This window comes from Cydia splendana, chromosome Z, assembly GCF_910591565.1.
Source record: "Cydia splendana chromosome Z, ilCydSple1.2, whole genome shotgun sequence".
Taxonomy (NCBI): domain Eukaryota; kingdom Metazoa; phylum Arthropoda; class Insecta; order Lepidoptera; family Tortricidae; genus Cydia; species Cydia splendana.
The window spans coordinates 17,415,358-17,437,535 of NC_085987.1; the positions used below are offsets into that span (position 1 = coordinate 17,415,358).

The window sequence follows — 22,178 nt, forward strand, 5'->3', positions numbered from 1 at the left end:
AGCATGATTTTTGGGTGATTTTAGGGAGGGGGGGAGGGGGGCAAATTCGTCAAAAATCGATGACGTAATTTATGGACAGCCCCTTGCCACACTTGCATTTAAATATACTATAACTAAGTATAACGTAGTAAATTAAGTTTTCAACTAGGTACCCTTTCAGTGATAAATCAAACTTCCGCGCTGTTCTGTTCTGTTGCACCGGGTTAAATCAAACTAACATAGTCAAAGCCGAGCTCCAATATCGTCGGCGACTGCTGAAACTAGCAGAATGTTAAAATATTTACATTGCGGCGAGAGTATGCGCCGCACCGAATCTGCTTATTCTAATTCTAACCACGCGTTACAGAAAACTAGAAGCTGTTTTACAATATTACTTTGTTAAGGGCCCTAAATCCCGCAGTATCAGTTAATTAAAGTATAAGTATTAATCCCCTATGACGATAATCCGCCACGGCAGACGACGTGGTGAAATATGTTCGCAGGAAGACCCGTTTCGAGCTGAAAGTGTTCCAGCTGCGATTGCGCCATTAGGTACGTGCAACCATCGCGAGTGCGGACTTCTGGCCGGAGGGTGTGGTACAGATGTAGCGGATAATTGTTTTCCATCGTATTTTCTCGGAAACGGAAACTTCAGACAACCTTAGTACTTTTTGTACCGAAACTGACTGAAATAGCAAGACACGTTCAGTACGTTTCCGTGAAAATGCGATGGAAAATAATTATGCACTAGCTAGTAACTACAACTGTATTTCGGCGGTTCCGAGGGACTGTACCGAATCCTACACCGGAAATCTGCAGTAAGACATAACTTTTTTATTTTTTTCAACTAAACTTCGTTTTTTTTTTAATAAAATAAAAATTTCCTATTGTTGATTGATCAAACCGCTGTGTGGCGTTGTCATCGTGCACGGTCCCAATAAGCTATGCTCGCGAGGGCTACAGCTCACAGAGCCACTAGTATACTAGTCTCTGGTATAGTCAAAAATACATATCGGCATTTTTATTATCAATACATATACCTAAGATACATTTAATTCCATAATGCATTTATTTCCATACACGACCGTGAACGTATGGTTATATGTACCTAACTTTACGTAAAAATGTATAAGTAGTTGTTATTATGATAAATTTGTATTTGTTATCACTCTCATACCTAAATTTAATTAGACGCGTATTTATTAGTGTTATAATATACAAAAGTTACCTAAACTAATTTTAGGAGCTACTTAAAACTCGGAGTAATTAACAATGGAGCCGCCATTAACAGGCGTTCCCCTCTGTCGAAAATAGGCGGCCGATGGTCAACCACATGTCAACCATATGTATGGACTGACGTTTATCTGACATGACGTACCTATACATTTGATGTGCCCCTCCCCCGCAAAAAACGGCAGACTATTTTGTACCGAAAATTTTAGACATGGCGTCTCCGTTGGTTATATCCTCTAAGACTTAAAATTACGAAGAGGAAGTTTAATAAAACAAGTTCTAGAATTGAACAAGGGATTATTTCTCTACGATATACCTAAATGTCGTCTATTTTCATAAAACAATACTAGAGATACAAAAGGACAATAAAACGCAGCTAATAATAGTAACAAAGTTCAATAAAGACGTAATTCATATTCCTGTGACTACGTGACTTCTACTAATAAATAATATGAAGAGATCCTTATCTCACTATTAATGGCACGGGCAACAATTATACTTTTTGATGACAGCGACTAGAATAAGTGGTCTGTCTTCGCTATCCAATATCATTAAATAGTATAATGAGTATTTTTTATCATTAGACGGGGCGGTAGCTTTGAAGTCGGCCACCGCCGTGCCTTCTTTATCTGGCATCAAAATACTGCTTCCGCAGTCCGCACATTGCCAAATGCTTAGAGTTTAATAGCTATTACGGCTAATGTGAAAGACTTAGCGCAAATGCATCGAGATATGTATATAAATCATGCATGCATAATATGCACATAAAGATATTTGTTAATGCACGCGATGAAATCTGATCTGGTGGTATTCAAATTATAAAGATTAGCCACAAAATTAAATTAAATATATTGTACAGAGTTTTTTTTTTCTTTATCATTACTATTAATTGTGTATTGCTTTTTTGTTCTGTAATTAATTGATGTGTGTAAGTATATGTATAGTTTTAGGTGTGTGTGTTTTTATTTTTATGGTTTCGGCATGTACGTTTACAGTTTTACACCGTATTAAACGATCTGAATCTGAATCGGAGTTTGCAGTTAACACAAGTATTCTTCATGCACATTTTTTTTGACGTGAAATGTCTATATTTATGTAGTAAGGACTACTTACTACTTATAACAAAAGTTCTGATTCGATTATTTCGATATTCTTTTTTTACCGGTTATATGTAAAATAATGTATTAGATCATGCATGATAAGATTTTATCGTGTAAGTAGTAATGTAGGTAAAAAAAAAGTTCCGAATTTTCATCATTTTTTTTTTTCAATTTCCTCAACGAATATTAAATTCGTTGCGGTCGTTACCGTATTGCTTTTTTATCCGTTACTTATTTTAGCAAGTAGATTGAAAGTGACATCGCCCGTTACCCGCTGCATCAGCGCCGCATTCGCAATCAAAATGTAACCTTAAGACGAAACAGGAGCTGAGTTTTAAATATTTTAGGTACATATACCCGTCTCGCTAACGGAAGCGGCACCTAAAAGTAGTGCGATAAGGACAAGGCGAAAAATCCTGCGTAAAAATCTCAAAAATCGAGGTTTCGTACTCCTCTGTTTCCTCCTCCAAAACTTAACCAATCGTAACCAAATTTGGAAATCTAAATGATTATGAAATTATCTGTGTCGGATCGTTTTGCTTTTTTGGCTAATTGATATCAGTTTTGAATGCCACGCCTCTCATTGCGGCATAGTCAATTAGGCCATTTTGGGCCATTTTTGAAGGGCTCTAACGCCTTAAAAAACAAAAATATCAAAAAAAGCAAAACGGTCCGACACAGATATTGACAATATTAATCTGTGTTGAAAAAATCATTGCTCTAGCTTCAAAAACCACAGAGGAAAACGAGGAGTACGTTTGTATGGAGAAATGACCACTCCCGTTGGCTCTTAATTCCATACCTATATATGTACATGGCAAACAAAAGGAAGGGCATGGCCCCTTGCCCCTAGCTAGCTAGCTAGATAATCTAATCCGAGCACTTACTTATGACATGACATAATTGCTCACCACCCTTCGGAAAGTAACAACGGAACATTCAACAATATATCGGTCTGTTATTTCCTAATAGATCTGTAGAGCTCTCACTTTTTGTAGAGACGTGGATTGCTATAAAGCCACACGAAGCATTTGCCAAAAAGTAACATACCTATACTTAAATTACATGAAACTTGGCATTAACATGTAGATACATAACATAGGTATATCTATGTCTGGTACTAAGAACTTTTGTATGTAAAACTTCTATTCGTTCTAAGTATTTTCTTTGTATAGTTTGTATTACAAATCGTAGCAACGAAAACTTAGTACACGGCATATAAATAAGTATATTATAATATATACGTTACAAGATTTTTTTACTAAATAAATTAGCGAAAAAGAATTGAATCTAATTTTATTTCTAACTTAATAATGTAGGAAACATTAAGAGTTGTTTGATGTTTTATTATTTAATTATACCTTAACTATTAAAGTAAATAATACCTGTTCTAACTTTTTTTACAGGAAGTCGCTATGTCTATGTATACAAATAATGTATAGCTGCAGCAAAATTTTTGTCTTTTTTGCTCGGTTTTACGTTCATGTCAAATTTGCCTTTCTTCCTACTGGCAACAAGGAATCAGAGGATGAACTCTGAAAACTTGGAAACTTACCTTTAAATCCAGGTCCATAACCAGGTGTTTCCCGAAAGATGTGCCACCAGTTTTCTGTATGTGCAGGAAGACCATGACGTCGTGCGCATTGAGGTCGAAACGAAAGTCATCATGGAGAACTTCATCGTAGGAGAGGCCGCGCTGAGCCATAGCGTCGGGGAGCGGCCGACCGGGCGCCTCCGCGTACGTGAGCGCGGCCGGCTCCGACACCCGCTCCCGTGGCGTCACGGCGCACACCTGCACCAAACATACACCAGGCTTAAGCAACATGAACAATTCTATATGCTAACCCCCTTATTCATAAACGTTTACTAAAGTTGACAAGCCGATAATAATCGTTTGTCCCTTTCCATCATACCAATACGGCGGAAAGGGACAAACAATTATTATCGGCTTGTCAACTTTAGTAAACGTTTATGAATAAGGGGGTAAAGGTTTATCGCTTTACCTCAGATGGTTGGTAAGAAGTTTTTAATACAGTTGCTCAAAAAGTGCTACTTTACGTAGCTGTTCAGCGTTCGCAAAGTTATTTTTTGCGAACTAGTGCTTTTTACTTTTCCAGCTTTTTTAAATTTCATTCTTACCGTAACCAAATAGGTCCACACCAAAGAGTTTGGATGTTCAAAAACTTTATATAATTTTTATTTTGCGATTAAACATTTATTACGTACAAAAAGTATTGTTACAAGATATAAAGTAAATATTTATTAGTTATAAATTATATAAATAAATCGTTATATAATACGATGTTTCACTAAAAAACTTTTTTATTATTTGGCTGAATGGAACTATCATTGCCACGTTGGCTGTCGTTAACAGAAAAAAGAAAAAAGAAAAAAATAAAACCAGCGCCCGCCATTTTCACTTAAAATTTAGTTGTATCAAATTTAATTAACTTAAATTGCAACTGTAAGAGTGTTTTTGTATGAAATGAGTTAATGTGATTAATTTTTACAAGCTTTTATTTAGTTTCACCTGACCGTTGTCTGTCGGTCTGTAATCAAATCTTGCAAGTTAAATTTGAGCCACTTCCCGGTTTCCGATTGAGCTGAAATTTTGCATGCATGTATAAATCGGATGACAATGCAATATTATGGTACCATCGAGCTGATCTGATGATGGAGACAGGAGGTGGCCATAGGAACTCTGTGATTAAACAGCGCAACCTAATTGTGTTAGGGGTTTTTAGAATTGTCTCGAAGAGTATTAGTTGTCTGTCGTAAGAAAAGTACAGTCAGCGATAAAAGCTTGTACCAAAAATGAAATTTTTGCCAAAAACTTATTGCAATGTAAATCAACTCTGAACATAGTTTATAATGCTGTATAATATACAATAACATTCAAGTTCAAGGGAAAATACTGTAACTGTAAGTGTAATACTCATGTAACCAATATTTGTTTTATTTTGATTTTTTCGCAAATGTATTAAAAAACGTCGTTCAATGTACGTGTAGCTGGTTTGTTAGTGCACACCGTTGTATGGGGACCTTGCACTTTGAGACTATGCGCTGAAACTTGGCACAGTTGATTGTTAGCTGGTCTTGAGCAGATACAGATCGGTACCCATCGAGAGCCACGTCTCATTTAGTGGGGGGAGGGGGGAAGTTCGACGCCGCCGCGCTTCACTTGGAGCAACATTTCTCTAAAACTATACCTATAAGGGCATGTGATATATCATTTTCGGATAAATTAAGGATGAGAAATCTAGTTTTGGAACAAAAACAATGCACTTTCTAACAAAAAAAAGCATAAAGTAGAAAAGACTAAAAAACGTATTTGGGATTTTTTCATAATTACCAATTTTTTTAAAAAGTGTAGCAATAATCTGAAAACAAAAAATACAGTTGTAAAGCTACACTTATTACGCTTAAGAAAATATATAGTTTATTATACAAAACTGTTAATAAATGGGAGATAAAAAATAATATTAAGCGTGGGTCAGAGTGATCTCAATACAAAATATTATGAATGTGGGAAAGTTACTTATAATTTGTTCTACAATCGTTTATTTTTTTTTTAGTTTTTCGTAATGACTAAAAAAGGGGACCTAAGTATTTATTTTCTCCCGCACTTATTTTATAAGAAATCTGAAACAGATTATTTACGTAAAAGATTATTATTTGCTGTGGGCTACCGTTTACGAGTTATTTACGAAAAACTAAAAAAAATAAACGATTGTAGAACAAATTATAAGTAACTTTCCCACATTCATAATATTTTGTATTGAGATCACTCTGACCCACGCTTAATATCATTTTTTATCTCCCATTTATCAACAGTTTTGTATAATAAACTATATATTTTCTTAAACGTTATAAGTGTAGCTTTACAACTGTATTTTTTGTTTTCAGATTCCTGCTACACTTTAAAAAAAAATTGGTAATTATGAAAAAATCACAAATACGTTTTTAAGTCTTTTCTACTTTATGCTTTTTTTTTTGTTAGAAAGTGCATTGTTTTTGTTCCAAAACTAGATTTCTCATCCTTAATTTATCCGAAAATGATATATCACATGCCCTAATAGGTATAGTTTTAGAGAAATGTTGCTCCAAGTGAAGCGCGGCAGCGTCGAACTTCCCCCCTCCCCCCCACTAAATGAGACGTGGCTCTCGATGTCTACCGGTCTGTATCTGCTCAAGACCAGCTAAGAATCAACTGTGCCAAGTTTCAGCGCATAGTCACAAAGTGCAAGCTGTCGTGCACTAACAAACCAGGTAGTGTGGAAGTGTTATTATTTACTTGTCCCGTGTCTTTTATTCGCCTACGGCTCATAAAAGACATCTCGGGGCTCGTAAATAATAACACACTTTCCACACTTGCATTGAAATGTACTATTTCAGTTTTTAACCAGCGGCGGCATTAACCATAACGAGGCTTTGCGAGGCCCTTATCTTTTGAGGAAAATAAAAAAACTACTCAAGATGTTGCGCGAGGCGCCTGCAAGAGCAAGGCTTCGGGCGACCATCCTGTTTACTATCCCTCAAGGCAGCTGCTGTGTTTAAGGGGTGTCGCGTGACTTGTTTGGCAGTTGGTTTCAGTTCCAATTCCAAATTAAGCATTAATCAACCTTTTACTAGAAAACCACCGCGATACTATGTACGTTCGTCAACCATGTGAATACAGGCTGTATCTACCAAGACTGAACTTCAATAAATAGGAAAACATCTTCCCCAGCATTCGAAGCTTAGATCGCAATACACACTTCGCGCTGCACGTCTCGTACAAATTTCATTTTTAAGTCGCGCGGCTTTTATCGTTCACGGATATTTATTTATCACTCCCAAGTTTAGTGGGAAAATGGCAGATCTTAAGACCCTTTCGACAAATGCCCCGAATACCGCTGCCTTAGTCGATATTATGAGAATTGTAAGCCATACGATAAATAAATAAATGGCTTAGATTACGGACATGCTGAATATGAACTCGTTTCCAATTTTCTTCAGTAAGGAAAAGTGCGATATGAATTCAATTTTATTGTAGGTACTTACAAACTTTATTACCTCCTACAATAACCCCTTTATTCATAAAACTTAGCAACTTCTTGTTAGACCAAGAAAAGTCTGCATCGATTTTGATAGCCCACGCAGTGCAAGTGTCATTTTAAAAGTCAAACTTCTATGAAATTATGACGTAAAAATAACACTTGCACTGCGAGGGCCACCAAAATTGCTGCAGACTTTTCTTGGTGTAACTCTACAAACCTCTGATGTTAAATTTTGTCTCTTTCTAATAAACATCAGTAATGTGAAAGTGACCTGTACGGCTACCACCAGTTTTGACATTGACAGATTAGGTCGCGTCTACGTAAATTACTTTCTATACATCTCGCTTGCACTAATATGCGAGTACGAGCGAGATGCATAGAAAGTAAGTTACTTAAACGTGAGTGAATATGTCAATGTTAAAACTGGTGGTAGTGCTTTTGGATTTGACAAACGTTTATGATATAATGTATATGAATAACGCCCAAATAACGCCATAAGACTGCAGTAGGTTGTATCCGGGACCGAATTCGATTAATCTTTTCGAACCCTATCAAACGGTCAGGCAGACGGTCACCAAGGTGATTTGGTTACCATATCATTGAGTTAGCCTATCGATATGAAAAGTCGAAAACACTTATAATGTGGTTTCCGTATCGAATAGGATAGCTTTAATATTTTTTTCATTTCTCATGCTTTGAAAGTGAGTCGTTGTTGTTCTAAAATGTGCAGAAAATGATACGTTTAAGTACGTTTTTTAGGGTTCTGTAGCCAAAGGGTTAAAACGAGACCCTACTACTAAGACTCCACTGTCCGTCTGTCTGTCACCAGGCTGTATTGAAATTTTCACAGATGATGTAGGTATTTCTAGTGCCGCTATAACAACAAATACTAAAAACAGAATAAAATAAATATTTAAGCAAATGTGATTTTTTTGCTTTTTTTGCGTAATGGTACGGAACCCTTCGTGCGTGAGTCCGACTCGCACTTGTCCGGTTTTTATTTTTTACGATACCTAAGCTATTCATATTTTGGTTTTAAATGGATTCGTTGTACTGATTCCATTCTGATAATTAACTCCCCATTCCACCCATTCCATAAATAACGATATTTTTACCTAAATTGTTAATTGAAAGTACCTACCCTCAAGAAATACCACTGATTACTGATTACTGAAGTTTATTAGTCGTGTTTTTTTAAATGCACATGTATGTTACTTTCCTCGTATTCGAAATGAAAAGTAGAGTGTTTAACTCGAGTGAAAGGAACCAAATGGGTGCCTTTCATCCCTTGGTTAACAATCTACTATTACCACTTACAGTTTAACCCTTTACCCTAAGGGACATATATTTCCCACATACGGTACTTCAAACATGTGTTCTATTTTCGATGAGTAAGACTGACATTAGATTGCCATGGTTTAAATAACAGCCTGGTAAAGGGTTAATAGTGTTACCCTTTTCCCGCTTCTTTTTGCGCAATGTCTTAGCCACAATAGTTTTAAAGTACTTGATCGCGTGTGTTAGGTATCAGTCAAACGAACGAACAGTCGTTCCTCTGCCACAGCCAATTCTCTCCGAAACTACAGGACCGACTAAATCGAAAATTGGTACATATACGTATTAGATTAGTGACTCAATGACGAAAGTGTAACTTTAATTAATAAATTTTGAACGTGAGGGCCACTTTGTGTAAAGGGGCCCACTGATTAACAGTACGCCGGACGGTATGGGCCCGTCAGTAAAGGGGCCCACTTATTAACAGTCCGCCGGACGGTATCGGCCTGTCAGTTGTTGGGAACTGTCAATATTTTGTTCTAACTGACAGGCCGATACCGTCCGGCGGACTGTTAATCAGTGGGCCCCTTTAGAACAAAATTTTGACAGTTCCGAACAACTGATAGGCCGATACCGTGTGGCGGACTGTTAATCAGTGGGCCCCTTTAGATTACAGAAAAACTTGTAAGAACATCAAGCGCGAGTCGATTTTACGAAAAAAATCGGACAAGTGCGAGGAGGGCTCGCCCACCGAGGGTTCCGTACAAATTCACCTATTTTTTTTGCAAATTTATAGTTAACTCGATACCTCCACGCGTTCCCGAGACAAAGGGTCTTGACAGACAGAAGGTCGGACTCGGACGGACAACAAATTGAGCTTATAAGGGTTTTGTTTCTTCCTTTTGGGGTACGGAACCTTAAGAATTAGGGCGCTATTCCGAGTTGCACTTAGCCGGTTTCTATTTTCGAGTAAGATGGTCATATTAAATATGTGGATCAGTTTGTTTGTACAAATATATTATTTTTTACCCTTCCTTCCATAATACAAACATATAATATAACTACAATTCTGAAAATTCCATTCTGTCTACGTCTAAAATGAGTAGTTTAGCTTTTGCGCTGATAGATGTTACAAGGGTGCCGAGATAAAAGGGACCCCTGAACCTCATCCCCGCTTATTTGTTCGACTAATGAAGTAGGTAGGGGCGGTATTCATAATAGGAGGCAGCCAGCCTTCGGCGAACTACGGATAGAGCACTTTCCACTTCGACTGTTTTGTAAATATGTACTACGTATAATAAATCAGTCTAACAGTAGTTATTCAAAAAAAAGTCAATCTACGCACAATAAACGAGCTCCATGCAATAATATGTTCTTCAGTAGTATTTTATACAATCGTGATATAATAGAGAGTTTTTCAGTCGAGTACCGTGTTTAGGCAACGAAGCTTGCTGAGTTGCCTAAGTATGGTACGAGATTGAAAAGCTTGATTATATCACTATTGTATACAATACTTTTTCTATAAGTAAACAAAAATATTTTAAACTAGTAGAATCATACAAATAAACCAAACCAAAAGTATACAGCTAAATACGCGGGCAGCCGCAATACCTTCATAATGGTACGCGCCCCGGCCGCCGCGTTGGTCAACGACACCTCGTAACTCATGAGGCCCTGGTACTTGCTCCGCGCTAAATTCAATTTTTAGACAGTTGTTTTCTCGATTTTGGCCACCGTAGCCTATGGAGACTAACAAGCAACACTAAGTGGTTTTCGTAGTCTATGGATGTTGCTATATTAGGGGTGTCACATGCCCGTTTCTGACTTATGAACCAATTGTTTCTACTATACAACCTAAAATAAATAAATAATTTGAGCTATGGTTTTGTTTCGTCCTCTTGATCGCGGCGAGCTGTGATTGGTCAATTTCATTATAGTTGATTAAACTGTATCGAAATGAATATTTTAGTTGAGTTGGGAGCCCATACATTAAAAATACCCAATTGCAGTTTGGTACAAGAAATCTTAATTCAAGAATTACAGTCGACGAGTAGAAAAAGGTTTTTTAGTACCACAATTAGAAATTTATAGATAAAGGTTTCAGGAATAATTTTGGAAACTATTTTTCTGCCTTCCTAAGCCTAATAACGTTATCTATAATATCAAATACTTTCGAAAATGCAATTCGCCGATTTTAAGGCATATGATATTGATAGCATTCAATTTTCATTTGTGGTACCGCTAATTGGCTAAATAGTGATGTCTATCAATAAACCATCCATGAATAAGAGTGTGACATGAGGGCGACTCCGGTTTATTAAATGCTCTAAGTGCTAGTAGAGCATTTAATAAACCGGAGTCGGCTTTAAGAGCTTACCCCTCTGCCGAAAACCTTGCACAGGTGTGCAATCTTTTGTATGGACTGTCATTTATCTGACATGGCTATTTGTACGTCACGTACAAATCATATACAAATAGCCATACATTTGACGTGCCCCTCCCCCGCAAAAATCGGCAGACTGTTTTGTACAGAAAATGACAGCCAAAGCGTCTCCAGTTACTAAATGCTCTAAGGTCTAGCACAATTTGAATTTTGACGGACACAGGTACCACCAGGAATGTGCAACACCACCCACATATATCCTTACTTGCCAAACGATATCTTGCGTTATTCAAGACTTAACTTATTCAGTATAGTGTAGGCGGTCCTGGCCAGGTGTTATCCTGTCCATTATCAATTCAAGTCGCAACCCGATGAGGAGCCGTGCCCGATCAACCCGCTGCGCCTTATGTGGCATGGCAACGGACACTGCGCCGCGCCGCTTGTGTGAGAAGATGCAACTTATTCTTTGTCTCGAGCATTGCAGTTGCTGCTAAAGGCCTAACCAAATTAGGCTTCAAAGTGGAATTTCAAGTTAAGCTCCATAAGAGGGCAGAAACTAGAATGAAATATAAATGTCGTTCTCTGACAACCCCACTTTGCGTTTCGCTATTTTAATATCATATTCAATGTGTATGTCGGCGGCCGATCGTAAGATCAGGCATATCGTGAAACGTGAAAATCTTTGACTCGTTCCCTGAGTCGACGGAGCCCCGCTACGCGGGGCTCTTATTTCTGGGCAGTTTGCCCTTCGGGCATCTGAAGCAACCTGACGAACCTATCCTACCTATATATTGGTTTGATGTGACTATCGTCAAAATATTACACAGGAACATTACGATCTGCCTGGCCCCAATTTCACCACGGTGACAGGTGCGACAATTGTAAAATCACTGTTGCTGACGTCACAGGCATCCATGGGCTACGGTTACCGCTTACCATCGGGCGGGCCGTATTCCTGTTTGCCACCATCATTGTATTATTTAAAAAACTTTATTATATCGGAAAAAAACAGATATTTCTTTTGCGAAGTTTCTGACAATTGTCAAGATTTAGAAGAATTGTAGGTAATTCTTGACAGGTAAGTAATGAGTTATATGTCGGAATTTCGTGACAATTGTAGTGTTTCTTGTGACAATTGTCATAAACTTAGCAAGAGAAATATCTGTTTTTTTCCGATATAATAAAGTCTTTTTTTAATAAAACAATGATGGTGGCAAACAGGAATACGGCCCGCCCGATGGTAAGCGGTAACCGTAGCCCATGAATGCCTGTGACGTCAGCAACAGTGATGTTTTACAATTGTCGCACCTGTCACCGTGGTGAAATTGGAGCCTGATCGTACGATCGGCCTACGACATGTACACTGAGAATTTTGAAACGTAAACAGCTAAATAGTTATTAGTTTTACAAGGGGGCAAAGTTTTTGTTTAACCGCTCGTGCTAATATTGATTAAGCGAGCAAGCGAAAGATTCCAAAATTGAACCACGAGCGTAGCGAGTGGTTCGAAACATGGAATCTTTAGCGTTGCGAGGGTTTCAAAGCACGAGGGTTAAACAAAATTTGCCCCCGAGTGAAACAAAATTTTTCATTACACCAACCCGAAGCAAATATTAAATGTAAAATATCAAACAAAATCAAACCAAATCAAATACAAATGAATGTTATTAAATATTTATCATCCAAAATCATCATTTAAAAGTCAATTCTACCAGCAAACATAAGAAAACAACTCAAAATTTGCATTTGATTACTTTGCCTCACATGTGAATAAAATGAAACTTTGCTCTCAGTTTTTGAAGTGCAAAGTAAGCCTTTCCGAGCTGGTGTGGTGAAAAAGTCATTTGTCAAATAATAGTTATTTGGTTTACAAGAAGCAAAGTGTTGTTTAACCCCTAGTGCTAATATTTACATCCAGCAAGCGAAAGATTCTAAAACTGAACCAAGAGCGTAGCGAGTAGCTGGTGTGGAGTAAAAAAAACATTGTTTGCTCGCTTGCTTGTATCAAGCTTTTATTGCTTTACTTCTCTTTCAACGTCATGACCCATCAGCCGTAAAAGTGCATGGCGACTTTATCAATGAACTCATTCATGATTTCTCCATGCAATTTCGCAGCTCACTGTACAACTAACTAAACGAGAATATAAACTCAACGAGGTTGCGTTGGTTTATCACAAAATTGCTATGGCCTCCTCCGCTCCTTGATCAGATCAGCTCGATGTCATCATAATATAACATTCTCACCGGTCTTGCATTAAGTACGTCTGCCAATATAGGTATCACAGCTCAATCGGATGCCAACAAGTTAAGTGGTGATTAGCAAATTTCGAAGACAGTATATCTACATGGTACATTGAAGGTACATACGAATGTTGCAAGTTAGATAAAAGCTTATTAAAACGAGAGTAACGTAAACTTAATATGCTATGATTAATTTTGTGTCTCAGTATTTATTTTATTATGTTAAATTTCAGTCCAGTTAGATCATATTCATAACTATCTTAGTTTAAGCTGGTCCCATTATGGTGACTGAAAATTACCACACTGACTATTAAATTTGAATCAATGGTATTAGAAAATAGAATTGAATTTATTCTGTTTTAAAATACATTGAAACAAGACAAAAGGCTGTTCTGTTCCATTTAATAATGATTAAAATTTCGTTGGACGTAATTTGTATTAGTATTAGGACTGTGAGACAATAGAGGTTATAGTTCGTTTTTTTTAGCATTAGAAATAACTTGAAAGAAGGTAAGCGATCTTGACATGTCTTTTAATTGAAAAACGCTTTTTAAAAATCAATAACTATTACTTATGAAAGCAGAAGAATATAAGTAATCGTATTAGATTCATAATTGTTACATATTTGCTGTAACTTATTTTTAAAATGTGTTTTTCAATTAAAAGACACATCAAGATTGTTTACCTTTGTTTACCTTATTCTTTTGTCATGGAATTTTATTCTTGAATACTAAATTATCTGTTGTTAGTTGTTATAATTATAAAACATTATATTAAATGCATTTCCAGCATGAGGTATATAATAGTTTGAAATAGAGATTTTGTCATATAATGACAGAAAAATATTATAGGTGCCTGAAAGTTAATAGATATATGAGTGAATTACAAAAAAATTGTACATTAGTCTGTTCGAGAAACTGAAAACGGTGAAAAATAGAGATACTACTCCTAAAAATACGTGTGATACCTCATTAGAATCGTCATGATGCCTAGAAAAATGTATTCGAAGCGTTTATTAGCACACAAAAAATATCAAAAGTTATAAAAAAAAAGGGGGAAAAAGTAGATATTTTTTATTTCCCCAATATCTCAAAGGGTATTAATATTTAAGAAATCAAAATAAATATCATAAAAGAGGAGGATATTTCCAATAAAACATTCTATACTTGTAGAGCTGTATCTCCATTATTTATACTTTTTATTCAGCGCTGAACACAGCCCTCCGCGCCTCATTTTCGGGATATGCGCGCGGGGTGAAAAAGCGATTTACGTAACATTAAATATAATTTTAAAAGATGAGAACAAATGTACTACTTGTAGAAATTTATCTTAAAATTATTTTTTCAACAAGTTAGGCAATTGTTCATTAGCAAAATTTTCTCAAACACCCTTCTTTATTCAAAACAAACAAAAATGTATAAATAACTATCGTAAAATGTTGTCGCTTTCTAGAGCCCTTCTCATATAAATGCTTAATAAGATCACATTATAAAAGTTTTAATAAAGTTAATACTTTGCTTAAAATAAGTTTTAGAATAACATAGAAAATTGACAAAAATCGATAAATCAAAGTAAAATTGTAAAACTTAAAACAACATTATAACCAAACTATTTTCTTTTTTTTTGAACTTTTATAACGTGATCTTATTAAGCATGTATATGATAACTAAGAGCTCTAGAGGGCGACAAAATTTTACGATAGTTATTTAAAAATTTTCTTTCGTTTTCAATAAAGAAGGAAATTCGAGAAAATTGTTAATGAACAATTGCCTAACTTGTTGAAAAAATAACTTTAAGATAAATTTCTACAAGTATTACATTTGTAGACATATTTTAAATACACCATATTTTATTTAAATTTTTCAATTAATATTTAATACCTTTAAAATAATTAATTAATTAATTATTTATTTAATGTTACGTAATCGCTTTTTCACGCCGCGCGCGTTTCCCGAAATTGAGGCGCGGAAGGCTGTGTTCAGCGTTGAATAAAAAGTATAAATAATGGAGATACAGTTCTGCAAGTATGGAATGTTTTAATGGAAATATCCTCCTCTTTAATAATATTAATTTACGTTTCTTAAATATGAATAATTTTTGAGATATTGGGGAAATAAAAAATATCTACTTTATTCCCCCTTTTTTTAGGGTTCCGTAGCCAAATGGCAAAAATCAGAACCCTTATGGATTCGTCATGTCTGTCTGTCTGTCTGTCCGTATGTCACAGCCACTTTTTTCCGAAACTATAAGAACTATCCTGTTGAGCCTTGGTAAGTAGATGTATTCTGTGAACCGCATTATGATTTTCACACAAAAATAGAAAAAAAAAACAATAAATTTTGGGGGTACTTAGAACTGAATCTCAAAAATTTTTTTTCATCAAACCCATACGTGTGGGGTATCTATGGATAGGTCTTCAAAAATGATATTGAGGTTTGTAATATAATTTTTTCCTAAACTGAATAGTTTGCGCGAGAGACACTTCCAAAGTGGTAAAATGTGTCCCCCCCCCCCCCCCTGTAACTTCTAAAATAAGAGAATGATAAAACTAAAAAAATATATGATGTACATTTACATTACCATGCAAACTTCCACCGAAAATTGGTTTGAACGAGATCTAGTAAGTAGCTTTTTTTAATACGTCATAAATCGTAAACCGCAATTTTATAATGTTACTTGCTGCTACGGAACCCTTCATGGGCGAGTCCGACTCGCACTTGGCCGCTTTTTTGTTTATAACTTTTGATATTTTTTGTGTGCTAATACACGCTTCGAATACATTTTTCTAGGCATCATGATGAATCTAATGAGGTAACACGTATTTTTAGGAGTAGTATCTCTATTTTTCACCGTTTTCAGTTTCTCGAACAGACTACATAGTTAAGGACCTGTAATTAGTCCAAAGTTAATTGATTCCATTGTGCTACAATTAAGCCATTTCTATTTAAGTTAGATGCATTAAAGTGTGTTACCGTATGCACTTACTATTCTGTATGACTTATATGTGTATGAATTAGGAACAATAAATACAATACAATGTACAAGGTTAATTTTCATAACACAAATGAATCAATTAAGTTAAGACTAATCACAGCTTCTTAACTGTGCTTAATTTTGCAATTCACTCATATAGGAGCCTAATTTTTGTAGTCACTGACATGCCCCAAAGCCAGCCCCAAAGTAGTTTTTTGGGCATATTAAAAGTTTTAGGTGTTTGTATTATTATCAAGGGTTATCATTTGTTTTTTCGGAAACAGAACACAAAAGCCAACCATATACTCTGTATGTGATACAATTATCTTTTCACATCACCTATTCGTAAAAGGGCTTTTTCTTCTCCGCTAGGAGAGATCAAAGTGGCACTTTTCTTCCCTGCTATTTCCTCATAGTTGATGTGAAAAGCAGTATGTGTCACACGGTATCAAAATTATTTCGTCTAGGGCGTTAACACTTGAATCCCTCATTACGGTCAGGATTCTACTTTAGAAAGATTTCTATTGTAGAATCCATCGCTTCATTCAGGATTCAATTCCTTGACAGAAATATATCATTTTGATCCATTGTAACACAAACTACTAATTTCTCAAACATGCAATAAAATATTTTCATTATTTACTGTAATTTTTTTATATTTTTCTAATGGTGGGATGGTGAATAGACCAAATTATCCACAGTAAGGGCAATTGTAGACAAGCTGAAATGAAGTACCTGCGTCTCTATTGTTAGATTGAAATTGAAATAGCCTATATTCCTGACACGTACATTGTAACATTTTCTTTTACAATTATACAAATAGGGTATCTATCTATGTTTTAATTTATGTTTTTACTCTTTTCTTTTTCTGTTTCTTTTTCTTTGTCCGGCTGTCTTTGGCATAGGCCTCCTCCGAGCGGCTTGTTACATTAGTAACTGACTAAATTCAGAGAGTTATGAACATTGTATTTATATATACTGTGTGTTACTGACCATGGGGCTTTAAATCCAGGGCTCGATTCTACTTGCTAAACTGACCTACTTTTACTATGGCACCAACCCCGAAATCCCGAAAGAAATTTTTACTTTTTCATACATTTTGGCTGATCAGATGTAGACGTTTTCTATGGAAAAGCCAAAAAAAATTCCCCGATTTTAGGGTTGGTCCCATAGTAAAAGTAGCTCAGTTTAGCGAGTAAAATCAAGCCCTGGATTTAAAGCCCCATGGTCAGACACATCATGTATACATATAATATAACCAAGCCATAGACAATGTTCATAATTCTCTGGATTCATTCAGTAACCATAGAAATTCAGATCCTTCTTAATTTAAGCTATTGAGCACTATAAGCATGATATCAACACCACAGACAAAATATGTCCGCAAAAAGAAACATTTTGGTGGGAAAATGGAAAAAAAATTCATTGTATACAAATTGGATTTCACTATTTGTTTTAGTTTATTGTACTTTTTCATTATTTCATTGCATGTTTGAGAAAAGCACTATACAGTACAATCTCCATAATCCGGCGCTAATGCTGAACACAAGAGAGCCGGATTACTGGAAAATTAGGTTTACTGGAAGTTAGAGCAAATCTGCATATTATTGATGTGTGTTTTTAGTATGTTGTAGAAATACATTTTACTAAAATATTAAATTCAATAAAAAAATCTACTCTTATCTGGCATGCGGCACATAGTAAATTAGGACATAGAATGTTCATTATTTTGTATCCCAATTTTAGTGCAGGATTACTGGGCATACCGGACCATTGAAGTGCCGGATTGTCGTGATTTCACTGTATTGTATATGCTTCAGGGTGAAAAGGGCTTGTCGGCCTCATATCCCCTCCCTATCAATATTACAAACAATATATCTTAAAACACGAAATATTTAATTCGCAAGCAGAGTTATCAATATTATCATTTGTTAAATTTTAAAATTTGGAAAAGTAACTTATTGATTTGGCAAGATGCCTGGATTTTGTGGAAAGCATTGCAAATGTCTTTGATTGTTTAATTAAAAAGTGAATTAGAGCATTGTTTGCAAATCAGTATTCAAACACTATAGTAACATTGCAGTGTATGCTTGGACTGATGGATAATAAAATAAATAAAATAATAGCAAATATTTACTCATATACTGCAATAGCAAGGTAACAATTCTATATAATAATACAACCTTGGATAAAATAAATAACCATAAAGAGGTAAACAACAACACATGTCGCAATGCAATCAGAAAATTGTGTGTGAGGCATCCTTAAATCAGTCAATGGCTAATTTGACTTACATTATTTATCAGAAATCAGAAAAGAGGCCCTACTTAATCTAGCCATTGTACACATATTGTTGTTAGGCTATCCGATACCATACCATCAAGTGTTTATAAAGCGATAAGTAAAGTTTCATACTACGTATCGAACTTAATTAATGATTCAGCTATCTAAACTTGAATCTTGTGAACAACAGTCTTACCTGATCTGGGCAGAAATATCCAAAAGCAACCATTCCGAACAGAGAGAGTAGTAAACAGAACAGTATTACTTTTCGTAGTTTCGATCTTGGCTCCATTTTCTTAATTTCGTAGACACCACTCGGCAGCAGCAAAGCAAAATCACTGTCTACTTGCACCGACACACTTTTTTGCATTTCGGTTGGATGCATGTCTCATTTTTATGAAAATATCTTAAAGAAGCACATAAGACTTTCGTAGTTTACTTGCGTTTCATCACATCATAACAATACATATGTAATGTCAACCTCACATTGTAGAAGTCTTGACTATAATTTCTTGATAAATTCGATTTCTACATCACTCTTGATAAACGCATTTTATTAGTTCATAAATGCACGTAACTAAAAGCGTGATAGGTTAAAACTAACGCAGAAATCGCAGGATTAAAATATAATACTATCAATGTCCACGATCAGCCGACGAACGTGAACTGGCTGATATGACCGTTCGACCCGTTCGTTCAGCGTTCTATTCATTTCGTTTCGTTCACTACACTGAGTGGATCAGTGGAATACAAATACAAAAAAAAACCACTACATACACTACTATCACGCTATTCGTCGGGGACGTGGTCGGGGCCCGAACCGAACGGTGTTGTTATCTCCTTCCGTCGTTAATTTAACTAGGCGGTATAGAGCAGGATAGAATATTATTCGTTCGTCAATAGTGTAGCCACTTAAAAAAATGTAAATGTAACTTTAAACAGCAGTCGTTACTTTATTAAAAAATAAAAATATTAATTTTAATCACATTCAGAACAATGCCAAAATAAAATATTATATCCTTTTTAGAATGCAGCGACACCTTGTGACCGTCCACAATATCACGCAGCTAACACTGCTGACGAAATAAGTAGAAAGCTTCACAGAATAGCCGCTCGGTCAAATACGTTAAATAAGCGGTCCATGTCATACTCTCTGGCAACCCCATAGGGTAGATGTACCAGTGAATGAACTAAATGCAACACCTCCCGTAGAACAAAAGTTCTGTGTATTTTTGTCAGTCCCGGTAGATATTTTAACATCAATATTTTAGGTTTACATTCGCGGCTCGCCAAGAGCGCGTAAGCACGTCGAGCTACTGATTACACTTATCGCCTCGTGTCTCGTAAGATCGTCGAGCTAATCGATTTTAAACACTAACAGCACGGTATAAGGTTTGTAACCGAATGACAAGCCGAACGAGAGTGTAAAGTAGCTAACACACTATCGCACCGCACCAAGGTCATCGTGGGACGCACCCATAAGTAAGAGGGAGAAAGAGATATCGAGTCCATCGCGAGCCCCTTTTGACTCGTGCCCAGAAACCGAGGGCCTACCGCGAGCCACGTTCGACGTGTTGCCTCTGTCGCGCGTGCAAATTCGTACGTAAGTGTGACAGGGAGGCAGCACGTAGAACGTGGTTCGCGGTAGACCTTCTGCTCCTCCACGCGAGCGCGAGCAGAGCCCCCCGCTTACACTCGCGTCTCGTGGCTTGGCTCGCGGCTCGCACGAGAATGTAAATCGCCTATTTAGGTTGTGGCAAGGGTTCCCAATCTTTCTCAGATTATTATTCGAAATAGGTAACATTGTTTACATGACGAGGATTGCCTCACGGCATCAATACCTTTACCATACCATACCTATGGCCTATTCTTGTGTAGATGGCGACACTTTTATATATTTAACAACTTTAACGCATATCAGTGTAAGAATAAGGATCAAAGCCAAATGGAGTTCTAAGTTTTAATCATAGATGCTCGGATCCTATAGACGTGCTATACGCGTGCGTCCGTGACTTCCGTGAGGGACAAAACACACGCAATGCGAACCTATGATTGGTCGAGTTTATCTGTTGCCCACCGTAAACCATACTAAATTTACGGTGGGGAATAAAACAATGTGAGACTGTGACAAGGATAAACAATAATAGCGCTTTCTCTGCTACGTGCTGCTACTCCTACTGGGCTACTGGTAACTACTGGGAACTTTTTTCCCACCTTTTACCACTGGTGGTGGGAAAAAAAATTCCCACTAGATACCACCAACTCGGCTTGGTTACCACTGGTAAAAGGTGGGAATTTTTTTTCCCAGTAGTTACCACCAAAATATTGTTAGAATTCAATACTAATAAAAACAGTATAAATAGTATAGTATAAATATAGCGTGCTGTAATAAATAATTATGTGTCAGTTAGTGATTCAGTAAACTGCTTTAAAAGTTAAAAAATATTAAACACTTTTTCCGGTATAAGTGTAAACTAAATTAGAAGAGTCTCATTATAGTTAAGTAGAAATTAACTTATTATCCGGATTAAATTTATCTTATTAACTGTAAATTGAATTACATATTTATATAAACGAACAAACAAATCAGTCAAAAACCGACAGAACTGATTTCGTTTTATTATTTACAGCTATTTTATTTTGTTCTATTATAACACGATGCGGAGCTGGAATATATTTTATAATTTGTATTAATAAGTAAAGGGCATGGTGGTTAGTGGTTATTAAAACCGCTTAGGGCGCGCTGCGGATGGGCTGACTGCTCGGACTAACCAGCATAGGCTCGCATTCCAATTACGCTCGGGTGGTACATCGCTCGGTCATGTTACGGTGGTTGGCTCGATTGCTTAAACACTTACGCTAGCGGGATGGTAATAACACTCTACCAGAGGGGCATCAGGTACTATTCGTACACTTCTTTTTTTGTATTTAATTTTTATTCTTTTGGGAAATATGTTTATTGAAAGAAGTAGTGGTGGCAAATATGTAATAATAATATCCAAGCTATCTAATTAATGTTCCCTCTGCACCACAACTCTCATCGCATCTTGGTTAATCCTAATGTTGGCATAAGACAATGACAAAAACTACCACGATCCGTGAGCTTTCGGTCTTGCTCACATGCCACCCGGTAGGTAATAAAATATAATTATCAAATTATGTCGACCAATAACATTGTTACCATTGTTATAGGGGCTGGCAGTTATGCCGAACAAAGAATATTTCGCAAGGGTAAGACCCGGGCGACACGGCGGTTAACACATTCAACACCAAGAACCCGACTGTCGGGTACACTGTTCGTAGCGACTACGCGCTACATACGACGAAACCGTGGCTACGCGCTACGAGCGTAACCCGTAGCACTTAGTGGTATTGAATGTGTTAAGAACAAAAGGGTGCGCGGTGTGCGCCATACTCGGTTCGGTCTTTTTGCACTCGTCGTATTTAATAAAAATAACACAAAATATATTTAGGAACAAACGATTGTTTTGCAACTACAAGGCATAGGTACCGATATTATTCAATAAACCAATCAAAGTTGTATAAACCTATCAAATATGCATAACGTATTAAGGTCCTACATTGTTTCTTACTTTACCGTGATAAATATTAAGAAAACTTAAAAACATCTATACCAAATTTAATTGCAAGATCACATTCATATTCACAACTCT

At 36.3% G+C, this 22,178-nt stretch overlaps 2 protein-coding genes across 2 annotated transcripts in view; both read right to left on the reverse strand.

Moving 5' to 3' along the window:
* LOC134804824 (heparan-sulfate 6-O-sulfotransferase 2) overlaps positions 1 to 19,138 on the reverse strand; it is a 104,467-nt gene extending 85,329 nt beyond the window's left edge. Inside the window, exons 1-2 of the mRNA XM_063778086.1 lie at positions 18,701 to 19,138; positions 3,868 to 4,104 (exon numbers count right to left, since the gene is read on the reverse strand). Coding sequence (XP_063634156.1) covers positions 3,868 to 4,104; positions 18,701 to 18,889 — 426 coding nt within the window. The 5' untranslated portion in view covers positions 18,890 to 19,138. The remainder of the gene's footprint in view (positions 1 to 3,867; positions 4,105 to 18,700) is intronic.
* The window catches only part of LOC134804822 (uncharacterized), a 470,867-nt gene that overhangs the window by 101,708 nt on the left and 346,981 nt on the right, over positions 1 to 22,178 (reverse strand). The gene's annotated exons all lie outside the window — the stretch shown is intronic.